The 13,090-nt window shown below is 37.1% G+C and overlaps 1 protein-coding gene across 1 annotated transcript in view; it reads left to right on the top strand.

Annotated features, from left to right (window-relative positions):
• The window catches only part of MAN1A1 (mannosidase alpha class 1A member 1), a 150,027-nt gene extending 141,404 nt beyond the window's left edge, over positions 1-8,623 (top strand). Inside the window, exons 12-13 of the mRNA XM_090279800.1 lie at positions 5,377-5,492; positions 5,869-8,623. Coding sequence (XP_090135926.1) covers positions 5,377-5,492; positions 5,869-5,995 — 243 coding nt within the window. The 3' untranslated portion in view covers positions 5,996-8,623. The remainder of the gene's footprint in view (positions 1-5,376; positions 5,493-5,868) is intronic.
• The last annotated feature ends 4,467 nt before the right edge of the window (positions 8,624-13,090 follow it).

Here is a 13,090-nt window from a genome sequence, read left to right as displayed (position 1 = left end):
TGAGTTAGGAATTTTACCTGTTGCCAACATTTAATATAGACTAGGAGGTGAAATTGTTTCACTTTGTCACAACACAGGGATTCCCCTGTTTTTTCCACTGGTAACTTCTGCCAGAACTGAGATATAGTAGAAAGGGAGGAGTGCTGGGGACTCTTGCTTTTTCTGAAGCACAAAAATCAGAGACTCAGAAGGTGTGGCAACACCTTTTCTCACTGTACGGCATCCCCTCGGCGTGTGTTTGTGCTGCCGCTACAGTGGGCAATGCCCTCACGTGCTGGCAGCATTACCTCCAGGGCCCGTGCTTCTCAGCTGCTGTGACTCAGAGCTTCTTCCCCGGAAGTTGGCGACGGTCTAGGAAGTGGGGGAGAGAGTTCATGGGCTCAGGGGCAGCCCTCAGCCAATGAGATGTTGGAGTTGATAGATAGCTCTCCCAGTCTTCCTCTGAAGAATAATTCTGCGGTGTGTTCCATGCAGTTCCTCAGGAGGAGGAAGCCTCTGTTGCACACAGCTGCATCCTGCTCCACATACTTCACTGGCCCTTTTTCCTTCCCCATTTGATGCTCCCCACTTCCCAATATCTCCTTCCCCCCAAATTTCCTGCATCCAACCCTGTCTCATGCTCTGTTGGTAGGAGAACCCAAACGAAACATATAGGACCTTTAAAATCACCCTCTCCAGATTCCAGTCAAAGAAAACACTCTACATATCTTTGCTGGTAGCTTTTCCTCATCAATTGAAGGACTTTGTAGCAAAAAGGAATATGTTACTAATAACATAATTCATGTTGTTATTGTTGTTGTTTTTAACGGCTGAAAGTGTTAGAAAGTTACTCTTTTTAAAACCAGAATCTATGGTATTCTGTGCTCTAGGACAACTGAAAAAATAATCCACTCTCTCTTGTACTTTTCAGTTATCTGAAGACAGTGCCTTCTGCTGACTGTTTCTTCCCTCATTCATCCCTTCCCTCCACCTTCTCAAGACATGATTTCCAACTGTGTTCTTTCAGGGCTGAGCCTGTGACTCAGGAACCTCTCTTCTGAGTACTGTTTCCTACAGCCTATGGCCCAACTTGTTCTTTTAACAAAGCCCCTGGCTTACATTGACATTATGGTCAAATGATGTTAACTACCTCACTAACTACTGTTGAGACATCTCTTTTGTTCCCTGCTTGTTTTCACCCATACTTAGAGTTTATAAGGGATTAGTCAGCCATCTTCCCATCTCCTGGGAAGCACTCCCTTCCCAGCCTTCTTTCAATTATATACTTGATAAACTTGCTTTCCGTGTCTTAACTACATTTCTTAACAGTGTCAAACAAGATATGAAGGTATATAATCTAGCATACAGCACTAGAGACCTACTCTGCAGGTTACCAGCACCCCATTAATCACAGGTGTTTGAGCACGTGGGAACTGATCTAACATAAAAAAAAAACATCTACCTGAATAGTTCTTTTGCTTTTTCTCAGTAATGTCATGAATAACTTTATGAAATTCCTCCCAATTAAACATGTATAGTTAATATTCTAATAAAACTCATACTATAAGTTATACATGTACATTCATATATATGCAGATAAGTATAAATGTATAATGTCTACAAATGTAGATTAGTTATGTGTAGATTATATAATGTCTGTGTTACCAGACAGGGGGCCCAGCCCTGAGTGTGCCTACCCACAGCCAGTAGCATGTGGGTTCTTGACTTCATGTAGGAAAGATTTCACAGCAGGAGTCCAGGTGACTATGATGATGCATTTATTAAAGCTGGGGGCAGTGAAACAAGGAAGGGCTTAGTTTAGAAGCAGCAGGATAGCCTAGGCTGGGCTGCCTTAGCTCACTGTGAAGTCAGAGAAAAGGGACCCTTGGGGGCAGATTCAGGGGATTAGCCTGGGACAAGCTGCCAGCTACCCATTGCCTTAGAGTTTAGGAGACACTGGTCTAAGGGGGAAGAAGGGAAAAGGAATGGCTGGGGCTCTGGGGAGAGCAGCAGGCGGGGTGGATTCTTTATCTTGAGAATTTTTCTCTTTCTTGTCTAAGGGAATCTTAAGGGAGGTCTCAGGGGAGGGTTTCAGGAGAACACTCATCAGTTTTCTAGGTGTGTTCTTTTAGGGTTGTGGTCTTTACTGATTGGTCAGTGCCGGGGCAGGAGAGCATTAGTCAATGCATTTGGTCCTGGCTTGTTCACCTGGTTTTGCTGCTTTTCTGGGCCTGGAGCTGAAATATAACTGAGGCCTAGGTGTTACCTCCAGAGAAGAGACCTTTTGTATTTGGCTGTAAATTGCTCAGCTAGTGTGTTCAGCTATATGTCTCAGTTTCCCTATTACATTTGCCAAGGAATCTTCCTAGCTTCTTACTGTCCTGTCTCATCTCCTTCACTGGCCCACAGTTGTGGAGAAGCCTTATGTAGCGATGTTCATTTCTTTATTTGTAAAGACATTTTTCACTAATTCACTGAATCTAACCTTTCCATGTGGACATTCTGACTCTCAGAGAATGATTTGTCTTCCCAGTTCCTGCTTCTTTCTCCCCAGGATTAACCCCTGTTTTCAGACTTTGATACGTCCATTTTGCCTAGTGCTCAGACCAAAATCAACCAGTTAACTTTAGCATGATATGGTTCCCTGGGATCTGCTTTGGAAATGCCCCTGGATCAGCTGTTTAACCTGGTAGATAAAAGAATGTTTTTCTGTTCCCACAGTGATGCTTTCTGACTTACGATTTAACTAATGCTGCCCACTATTCCTTTACCTTTCTCCCCGCACCTAAAAATGTATAGCCACTTGGAGTCAGGTTTGTTTTTCCTGTTTTACTTAGAGCTCCAGTCACTGTAAACATTATTTGCTATTAGCACACCTCAGTCACATATAGTGACGTATAATAAACAATGTAAGCATTTACTAAAATCAAGGTGAGCTCTATGCCCAGAGGCTAAGTCCCAGGAACAGATTGTAGTAAAATGATGTTCTGATCAGACTCTGCTATATAGACACATCCTTCCACTGTTGAGATTCTTTAAAACAAGGACCTATTATGGGGGTCCAGGAGGGCTGTTTATCCCTAGCTTTACATACCTAAAGTCTTAAAATTTAGACTTGACATGAAGATTTTTCATTTTTTGAAAATTTAAAATTGATCTTCGGCATTTTTCCTTTTATTTTTTTATTTACCAAAAGCCTGAAGAAAACAAAAGAGACTAGGCCTCTCTCCACCTCTGACAGACCCCAGGATTCTGCCAACTGCATCTTTATCTTGTTTTATTGTCACAACAACCCCATATTGACCAAAGGAACACTGCCTGGGTCCAGAAACCGCTGAGGCCAAGTTAGCAAGTCTAGATTGTGTTCTGAACCATGGCTCACCACATTAGGACTATGGGAGGAAAAGAACAAATGGGATGAACTGAAAGGAGGGAAAACTTTAGGCATTGCGAACCCCCCAAAGCAGCTCTTTTTCTATAACAGAAGAAGCTTATAGAAATTTCTGTGGGAAGGAGGGCAGAAAACCAAGAAAAAGTTTTGTAGTTAAATTATTTTTTAGAAAATGTCTGGAAATAAGATTTTATTATGTTCCATCATGATAAACTTTCCTATTTCTTCTAAATTTCTCTCTTTTTTTTTTCTTCACAAATAATTTCAACCTACTCCAATGTATCTGGTATTCGATTTTTTTTATCAAAATGAACTTGGATCAAAAAAAGAAGGAAGGAGAAAAATAATTGGACCTGGAAGTTCCTTTCTGTAGGCGCTCCTGCACTTGGCTCATTGTCTGCAACTAAGAATATAATCAAAGCTCTTTTTTCTTTATAAGTTGATATTATTTTCCTTGGGGGCTTTTAAATAGTACCAAATCGTGAGACATTTTCTTTATTCATGTAGCCTGCCAGTTAGATTTTCTTTAACCAGGTAATTAAATGCTTCACCTTGTGGCCCTGAGCTCTGTTCCTTCTGCCCTCCAGCCCTAGTGTGCAAAATCAATTTCCCCATTATCAGTATCTGCAGATGGAAGCTGAACACTCAGCGCTGTGTCCCTGTCACAGGATTTGCCTTCTCCCTTTGCTGGGCTCTGCTTACTAAGAGACATATTTTCCTCCAAAACTTCTTTTCTAACCAATAAAGGTTTTTATCAACTAATATGGCAAGGTCTTTGTTCTCCATCTTTTTGGTAGTTGGGCTAAGTTGGAGAATACAATTATGCACATAAAAAAGGGGCAGGGTTATGATTCATAAGAGTAAACCGAAAAATTTCACATGGCATGAGAACCTAAGAATAACTATTTTGTTAATGTTTTCTATATTTTCTTTATTTCATTAGAAATATAAGGTTTTGTAGTCTTAAAGTTTATTTTTGTGGTCCACATTATATAAATTAGAACCAGATTTCAGGTGACAATTTTTATGTGACCACATGGTTAATAGGGTTAATAGGATGTGGTGAGGAAGAAATAACTTTTTCATAGATGAATAGGCCTGGTAACTAGCAAAGCAGCCAAGGTAATTTCAAAATACAAAAACCAGTCAACTTACTGGCAGCAGTGTAGAAGGCAAGGTATTTTAGGTTATCACCTAAAAATGTATTCCCGTGCTACCTAATCCATCTCTTTTTCAAATACTCATTATAGTCAGACAATTTACAGGAATGTAGAGTCCTTTCTCTGTAGATTCATCCCCTCTTCTTCAATCCCAGGCTAAAGAAAAGGAAAATGTATTTTAGAAATAGATACCAGCCACATTCTTCTCACTGCCTTTCATTTTCTTCTTATATGTCTGTCACCCATATCACTAATTAGTGCTCCACAATCAATTTTTAAGCAATGAGATGTTCTGATTATAGTACCAGCTGGTTTTGGTCCATCACACTTCCTTTGCCAGTGGTTTCTGACCCCATTTGATATGAATAATCTTCTGAGACCAGGGGTCAGGAAATGTTTCCTTTAAGGGCTAAAGAGAATTAGGTTTGGGGGTCATATACAACTACTCAACTGCTGTTGTAGCAAAGAAGCAGCCACAGACAACATGGAAACATATGAGTATGGCTGTGGTTCAGTAACACTTTCTTTACCAAAATAAACAGCAGGCAGGATTTAGCCTATGGTCCATAGTTTGATGAACCCTGCTCTAAATTATAGGAGGAAGTAGTAACAATGACTCAAAAATTATTGCAAAACTGAATGTAGAAGTGTTTCCAGCTAGGTGAGAAGATTTATTGTTCATATATCCTTTAACTTTTCATACTTTATTTGCATTCCACCTAAAACTGGTAAAATCTATCAATTCGATTTGAATCCTTATGTTATCTGAATCTGACAGTCTAATAATAAAAATTAATGATAATCAGTTGACTGACTTGTGACCATTTTTTCCCTCTTTATGTTTAGGCCCTGGAAAATCACTGCAGGGTGAACGGAGGCTATTCAGGCCTCAGGGATGTTTACCTCAAACATGACAGTTACGATGATGTGCAGCAGAGTTTCTTCTTAGCAGAGACACTAAAGTAAGTAAAAAAATTCTAAAAGTATGCAGCTGAGGGAGGTGGACAGATCTTTGTAGATGTCATTATCATGAACGCATTCAAACACTATCAAGTATGACTGCCTCCGAATGCCATTCTACATGCGTGGCAATAATCACATGCTTGTTTTCAGTCATCATGTAAGTCTGATAACTTGGGTCTGCTTTAACATTCCCATACACTAGTAACAAAGCGCAGAGTAGCTTCTGCACCCTGCATTAATAAGTATATTTCCTCAGCGTTTTTCTGTACTTGACTATTGTCCATGGTTCTCTGTAATATGAATGGAGACATTGATGTGGTTTTTGCTGTATCTTTCTGGTTTTACTGCCTAATCTACTCATGTTTCTCTCTCTAGATATTTATACTTAATATTTTCTGATGACGATCTACTTCCACTGGAACATTGGATCTTCAATACCGAGGCACATCTTCTCCCTATACTCCGTACAAATAAAAAAGAAGTTGGAGTCAATGAAAAATAAAAAGACATTTTACATTTTACTCTGCTCCATTCCTGTCACTGCATACCTTAATAGTTCCTTTTCTGGTATTCAGGCACACAATGAATTTTTATGACTATATAGGACTGTGATTATTCTAAGTTCTAAAATTGTTTTTGCAGTCTTTTTATGTTTATTATCATAGGCTTAGATGGACTCCAATTTCTTATCGTATCCTTTATTATTCAATCAGGTCACAGATTTTTTTATTATATGTAATCTATTATCTCTGGAGTTCATGAAGGTATGGTATCATTTTTATTAAACTGGAGAGAATGGTATACTAGTGACCTCTTAATTACAATTTTGATTTGACTGCAAAACTTTATCCTCCTCTATGAGGAGATGATGTCTGCTTTAAGCTGTAATGTTTTGCCATGTTGCAAAAAGCCATAAATATAAATTAAATATTAAAAAAGCTTTTTTCTTTTCAATATTATGTTAATATCGTTTGTCAATTCGCCAGAGACAGATCTTATAACTGTGACAGCCTTTTTATGCGGGTCTATCATTATTTGATAGAATGTCTTCTAAAATACTTCACTCACATTTTAATTCAAAATAGAACATCATCCCAAAAGGATCATCTCATACTGACCTCATTTCATTGGAACCACAATATATTTTTGTTGGTGAATTATATTAGTGTTTACTATTTTGTGAATTAGTTCTCAAATTTTATTTTAAGTGTCCTGTGTCATTTCTGGATCATGTGTGGTTAATTTCTTCCATTCACCATCACACAGTAAAGTGAGCTTTCAAGTTTTGCAGATTTACTGTTATTACTGAATTATATTTTGTAAAGGGAAATAGTATCACTCTTCTTGTGTTAGCTTTTGCTTTTTACTGAATATATGAAGAATTGGGTCTCTCTTAAGAGAGTGTGAATATTTCATATGGTTTTTAATTTGCATTTCAACTTTTTTTTCTTGAAGTAAAGAAAGTATTACATGTGGATCAGATTTTTCAGATTTGAAAAGGTCCCTTCCTCGAATGTAGTAAATTATTTCATTTCAGTTTATGAAAGCAGGATTTAACTCTGAAAGAAGCTTTACCACTGTATCTATTCATGATTAATTGAGGAAAATCTAATAAACTTTTAGATCAAATAAGAATATAGTCTATTTTGTCTGGTTAAATTCAACATAGATATCCCAGGTTAGAAGGAATATATAGGAATTGGGATGCTCCCTGTCCCCCACAATCCTATAGCAGATCAAAATAATTACATGGCTCTTCTAAGCATTGTTTTGACATATGAGTGGTTTTCCCAAGAATAAATTTGATAGATTTGGTGATACCTTGTGTTTTCTTATCATATTGGATCATTATATATATATATATATATCCCCCATGAAAGGGCTAATATGATGATGTATATTCTGAGGTACAAAGACTTAAACCACCTGCATATTCAACCTACAAGTGGTCAGGTAGATCAGTGCAACCCCATGGATTAAGCTGAAGCATATGAAATTGCTGCATTTATAGTTTGAAAACTATCCAATTTCAGCAATTTCATATGGTTCAACTGAATATTTTAAGGCAATTACTTCCTTGGATCTCTATATACTTAATTGTTTTAGCTATTTCAGCTTTTAAAAGGATTTCAAAAGATTTCCCTTGTCTGAAAGAAACACTATGTGTGAGCTGTTCTTTTTTCAATATTGTACATTGGTATACAAAAAATGTCAAAAATTAATTAATAAAATTAGTGAGAAATATCCTTTAATACATCATTTTTGCCATGCTAATGTGTTTTGAGACCCAGAATATCTTCCATTCATATCTTCAGTTCCCCTTATAAAATGAATGGATAGTGAAAGTTCTTTTTTCCTAGGACTCAAAGGCAAAATATACAAGATTATTGCAAGATTGGGCCATATGTATTTAGATTATAATTTATTACATAAATGTCCTTGGACTAACAATTTAAGTTCATTTATTTTCTTTGCTTTTAACTTTGATTTGAAAGAGCACAAAACTGATATGTATTTCTGCAGCAGATAGGATTTTAATATCAGGTTTATTTACACGCTGTACTATGATGTATCCTGATATAAGTTGGCAGAAAGATAGTACTACATGTTGATCTGCCCATAACAAGAATAAAGTTTTTTCAGTTCTAGAACTTGAATTTTTTTAATAAAAGTCTGAAACACCAAAAAGGTAAACAAGATAAGAGATTAATGTTATGCTGATGTAATTTAATTGGAGTTATATTTTGTGTTAATTATTTTAAACAACTGAAGCCCTTAGGTAGACAATGCGATTCGCTTTCAGCAATTTCACACTAAAAGGTGAATAATTAAAATAGCACTTAATTTTCTGTTTCTTTATATGTTTTTGGTATACTTTGTGCAATTAATAATTAATATTACACATAAAAGTTGTATGGCAATGTACAGGACTCAGTGGTTGTCATAACTCCTTTATCTGTATTACCCATTCTTTACAATGATTGTTTTTGATTTGTGCATAAATCCGTTCTGTCATTTCCAACTTTATATAAATCTTTAACGTTATGGGAAACAGAATAGATTGACACGTAATTTTTAAAAACTATATTTGTAAAATTTCTCTTATGAATAAAGCCTTTTAATATATCTCCTTATTTGTTATGTTTTTCTCCTTTTAAGTAATTTTTTGTATATGTAGGGATGACTGTGTACAGTTAGAAATGAAAATATTAAATCACAATAGTGATTCCATACCACGCCCAGAGTTTCCTAACAAAGAACATTTCCCATTAAAAATTTTAATGTGCAAATAATTTTGCATACACAACCTTTGGTTAATCAAATACCTTTATTAAGAATCCAGCATGTTCAACATATAATCCTTGGATACAGACTCACCCGACCACCGAAACAAAACAGAGCAGCATTTAGTTGTGTTAAATAACAAGTTAAATTCTTCTGTTCAGGGAGCAGGTCATCAGGATTAGAGTAGTCAAAGAGGCTTAGAAGAAAAGAGAGAACTTAAGCTACAGGAGAACCTCCAATATTTTTTAAAAAGCCTAGGATTTTCAAACTCACGTCCTATTTATTAGAATGTTTTAGACATTTCAGTTCTTGTTCTCACAGCCCAGAACTGTCTTTCCTCAATGATTTTATAAACTCATTCCTCACTTCATTTGGCTGTCTGCTCAACTGGCACCTTACCAGAGTTGCTGTTTTGACAGATCAATACGAGATCTCCTGTTACCCTCTGCCTCTTAGTCTTACTGTTTTCTGCTTAGCATTTGTTAGATTACATATTAATATCCTTATTTGTTTACTGTCTTCCTAACCCTTTAGAATTTAAGCCTCATGAGAACAAAACTTACTTTATTTGGTACCCCCACCTCATCTCCAGTTGTTAAAGCAGCATCTAGCACTTGGTACCACACAGTGAATGTTTGGTGAACAGGTGAGTGAATGAATGAGATTCATAGGGTTTGCTACAGCTATTGCAAATGTTTTTTAATAAGCTATACATTTTTTAAAATATTAAGTACCAGTATTACATAACATACTATTATTTAAAATAATTATAAGAAAGGACAATTTCTCTTATTGCTACTTGTAGTAGTTTTTTCTTAAGTATATTTTATTGATTATGTTGTTACTTTAGTCCCATTTTTCTTCCCTTTGCTCCCCTCTACCCAGTAGCCCCCTTCCCTCCAGCAGTCCCACCCCACATAGTTTATGTCCATGGGTCGTGCATATAAATTCTTTGGCTTCACTCTTTCCTATATTATTCTTAACTTTCCCCTGTCTACTTTATACCAACCAATTTTGCTTCTTAATCCCTGCACCATTTCCCCATTTCTCCCTCTTCCCCCTCCCAGCTGATAACCCTCCAAATGATCCCCATACCTATGATTCTGTTCCTATTCAGGTTTGCTTAGTTGGATTTTGTTTTTATTTTTTAGATTCAGTTGCTGATAGTTGTGAGTTTGTTGTCATTTTAATGTTCATAAATTTGATATTTTTCTTAAGTAAATCCCTTTGACATTTCATATAATAATGGCTTGGTGATGATGAACTCCTTTAGCTTCACCTTGTCTGGGAAGTACTTTATCTGCCCTTCCATCCTAAATGATAGCTTTGCTGGATAGAGTAATCCTGGTTGTGAGTCCTTGCTTTTCATCACCTTGAATACTTCTTGCCAGCCCCTTGCCTGCAAAGTTTATTTTGAGAAATCAGCTGTGAATCTTATAGGCACCCCTTTGTAGGTAACTCTCTGCTTTTCTCTTGTTGCTTTTAAGATTCTCTCTTTATCTTTCACCTTTGGCATTTTAATTATGATGTGTCTTGGTGTGGTCCTTTTTGGGTCTAGCTTTTTTGGGACTCTCTGTATGTCTATTTCCTTCACAAAATTTGAGAAGTTTTCATTCATTATTTTTTCACATAAACTTTCAATTTCTTGCTGTTCCTCTTCTTCTGGCACCCCTATGGTTTGGATGTTGGGACACTTAAAGTTGTCCCAGAGGTTCCTAAGCCTCTCCTCATTTTTTTCAATTCTTGTTTCCTCATTCTGTACTGGTTGACTCTTTTTTTTCTTCCTTATATACCAGATCATTGATTTGAACCCCGGTTTCCTTTCTTTCACCATTGGTTTTGTGTGGCTTTTCCTTCGTTTCATTTAGCATAGCCTTCACTTCTTCCCTTATGCGTTTGCCATACTTAAGCATATCTGTCAAGCCTGTAAGCATCTTTATCACCAATATTTTGAATTTTCCTTCTGTTAGGTTGGCTATCTCCTCATTTGTTAGGTTGGCTGTCTCTTCATTGCTTAGTTCTCACACTGGAACCTTGATCTGTTCTCTCTTTTGGACCATAGTTCTCTGTCTCCTCATCTTGACAGGCATCCTGTGTTTGTTTGCCTCTGTGTCTTAGGTAGAGCTGTCACACCTGTTACATTGTAAGGGGCAGAGCCTTAGGGATTGATTCATCAGTAGAGGGTGACCCTTTTCACCACGTTGTGGCGCTGTATGTTGGGGAGGGGTCGGAGAGGTAACAATGCCACTTGCTCAGCACTCACCCCTTTTCCAGGCACTTCTCAAACTTCCGTATGGAACTGGCACCTCTCTAGCTGTTGCCCTGACCGTTGTTCCCAGAGTGGGTGGGTCTGCAAACATTCTAGTACTGTGGGGGCCCTTTAAACAAGCGGACTCTGTTGAGAGACCAGCAGTTTCTGGCTCTGATGCAACCCCTACTAGTTTGCTCAGTCAGAAGTAATGAGGCTTGATTTTCCCTGGTGCTGGGACCGTGAGCTGTGAAGTATGGTCTGGTGCTGGGAATGCTCCCCAGGTGTCCCTCCCTACTTTTTAAAACGTGTGACTGCGCTTTCCACCAGCCTCTCACTTCTGCCACTACCACTGCTGCCACCACACTGCATCCTCTCCACCCTGGCTCCACCCCTCCTACCTGTCTGGATGAGTATTTCTTCTTTATATCTTTGTTTGCTGGACTTCCATGCAGCTCAGTTTTCTGGAGCTTCTGGTTGTCTCCAGTTTTGAGGGAATTGTATTCCTTCTTAGTTGTGGAGGGAGATGCAACCTGTCTGTCTAGGCCTCCATCTTGGCTGAAGTATTTTAAAAATACATTAAATTTGTGTGTGTGGCTGAAATTAACTTGAAAAACAGATTTTTTAAAATCACATCATGTATGGCCCTAAGTAAAATACACACCACAAAAATGTATACTGTAATTTCTCCAATATAGAGAGTTATCAGTGTTACCATTTGAAGAGCCTACTATTGTTTCCTGACTTAATCTCACAGTCCTTGTCTCATTTTTTTTTTAAACTGCCTACAGCGTCAAGCAAAAGAATTGGTTTTTCATTTAAAATAGAGCTACTCAAATGAGAACCTTCTGATTTCAATTATTTGAAACACAAATGATGTTGGTTGTGTTTACTCTGTTGGTGATCAAATTATTAAAAAGTATTCTAAACATAACTTTTATTTATAATAATCATCAACCGTCCACACAGAGATGGCAGCTTGGCAATCGATACACCCAATTTCTGACAATATATGTAGACAATTCCTTAAAATTTTAAGAAAACAAGATAAATCTTTTTAAATTTAAGCATGCAATTCATATATCTAATTGCCATTCCATCTCCCTAGGTTGTGGCTGAAATGTGAGAGTGGAGAAAGGAATCTTATTCAATCTTGACTGATTTCTGTTTTTCCTAGCTTATTCCTTCCATACTGGCCAACACATGAGTCATAATCTTCAAGAAGTATCTGCCAGGCATCAGATATGCATATAAAGTATTAGAACTACATAGAAGTCTAGAGAGCATTTAGTCCAACTCTTACTTTAAATATGAGGAAATGGGATTTTCCCAAGGTCGGGAACAGTTTTGTATCCTGGCTCTATGCAGCCGCACACAGGGATTTGGTAAGGTTTATGTTAATGAAAAAGAACAATATATGAGAGCACATGGTATATCCAACCACTACAAAAATGAAGGTGCAAATTCAGAGTTCACCCTTGGAAATTGGTCCAAGGCCATATTTCTCAAAGTGTGGGCTACAGTTCACCTATATCAGAACCTTTCGTAAGTCTTGCTTAAAATGCAAATTTCAGAGTATACCTGAAATTTAACAAATCGCAATTGTGGTAGGATCCTGAAATACTAAAATTGAGAGCACAATTTTAAGTTATAAGCAGGTGGAAGTCCCAGTATAGTAGAAGGAATAATGAATTAATTTGTAAGTCATGACCCTTACTCACCTTTTTTCTGTATTTATGTTTGTATTTCAAAGTTAAGCACAACTTGAAACATCATTTGGATATCTCAGGACATATAGATTCATCTTTTTACAAAAGTATTTCTGAGCAATAAGCCACATAACCTAAATCATTTAAAAACAGATTCACATTTGATTCTTATTGTACAACCTCAATAGTATTAACTCCAGTCACCACTTTTTTTTATTCAGTGACTGTCTCATTTGCTTTCTTCTCCCAATAGCTGCTTTTAAAGTCAGTTCTCAAATCGTTCCGTATGTTCTTATTGAATTTTAACATGATTATCACTTGCACAGACAATACAAGAATTCCTAGTTTGGCCATG

The sequence above is a fragment of the Furipterus horrens genome, unplaced genomic scaffold (assembly GCF_987537825.1).
Source record: "Furipterus horrens unplaced genomic scaffold, mFurHor1.1.pri manual_scaffold_6, whole genome shotgun sequence".
NCBI classification, from domain to species: Eukaryota; Metazoa; Chordata; class Mammalia; order Chiroptera; family Furipteridae; genus Furipterus; species Furipterus horrens.
Note: the sequence above shows the minus strand (reverse complement) of the source record. Positions and strands in the feature narration are given on the sequence as shown.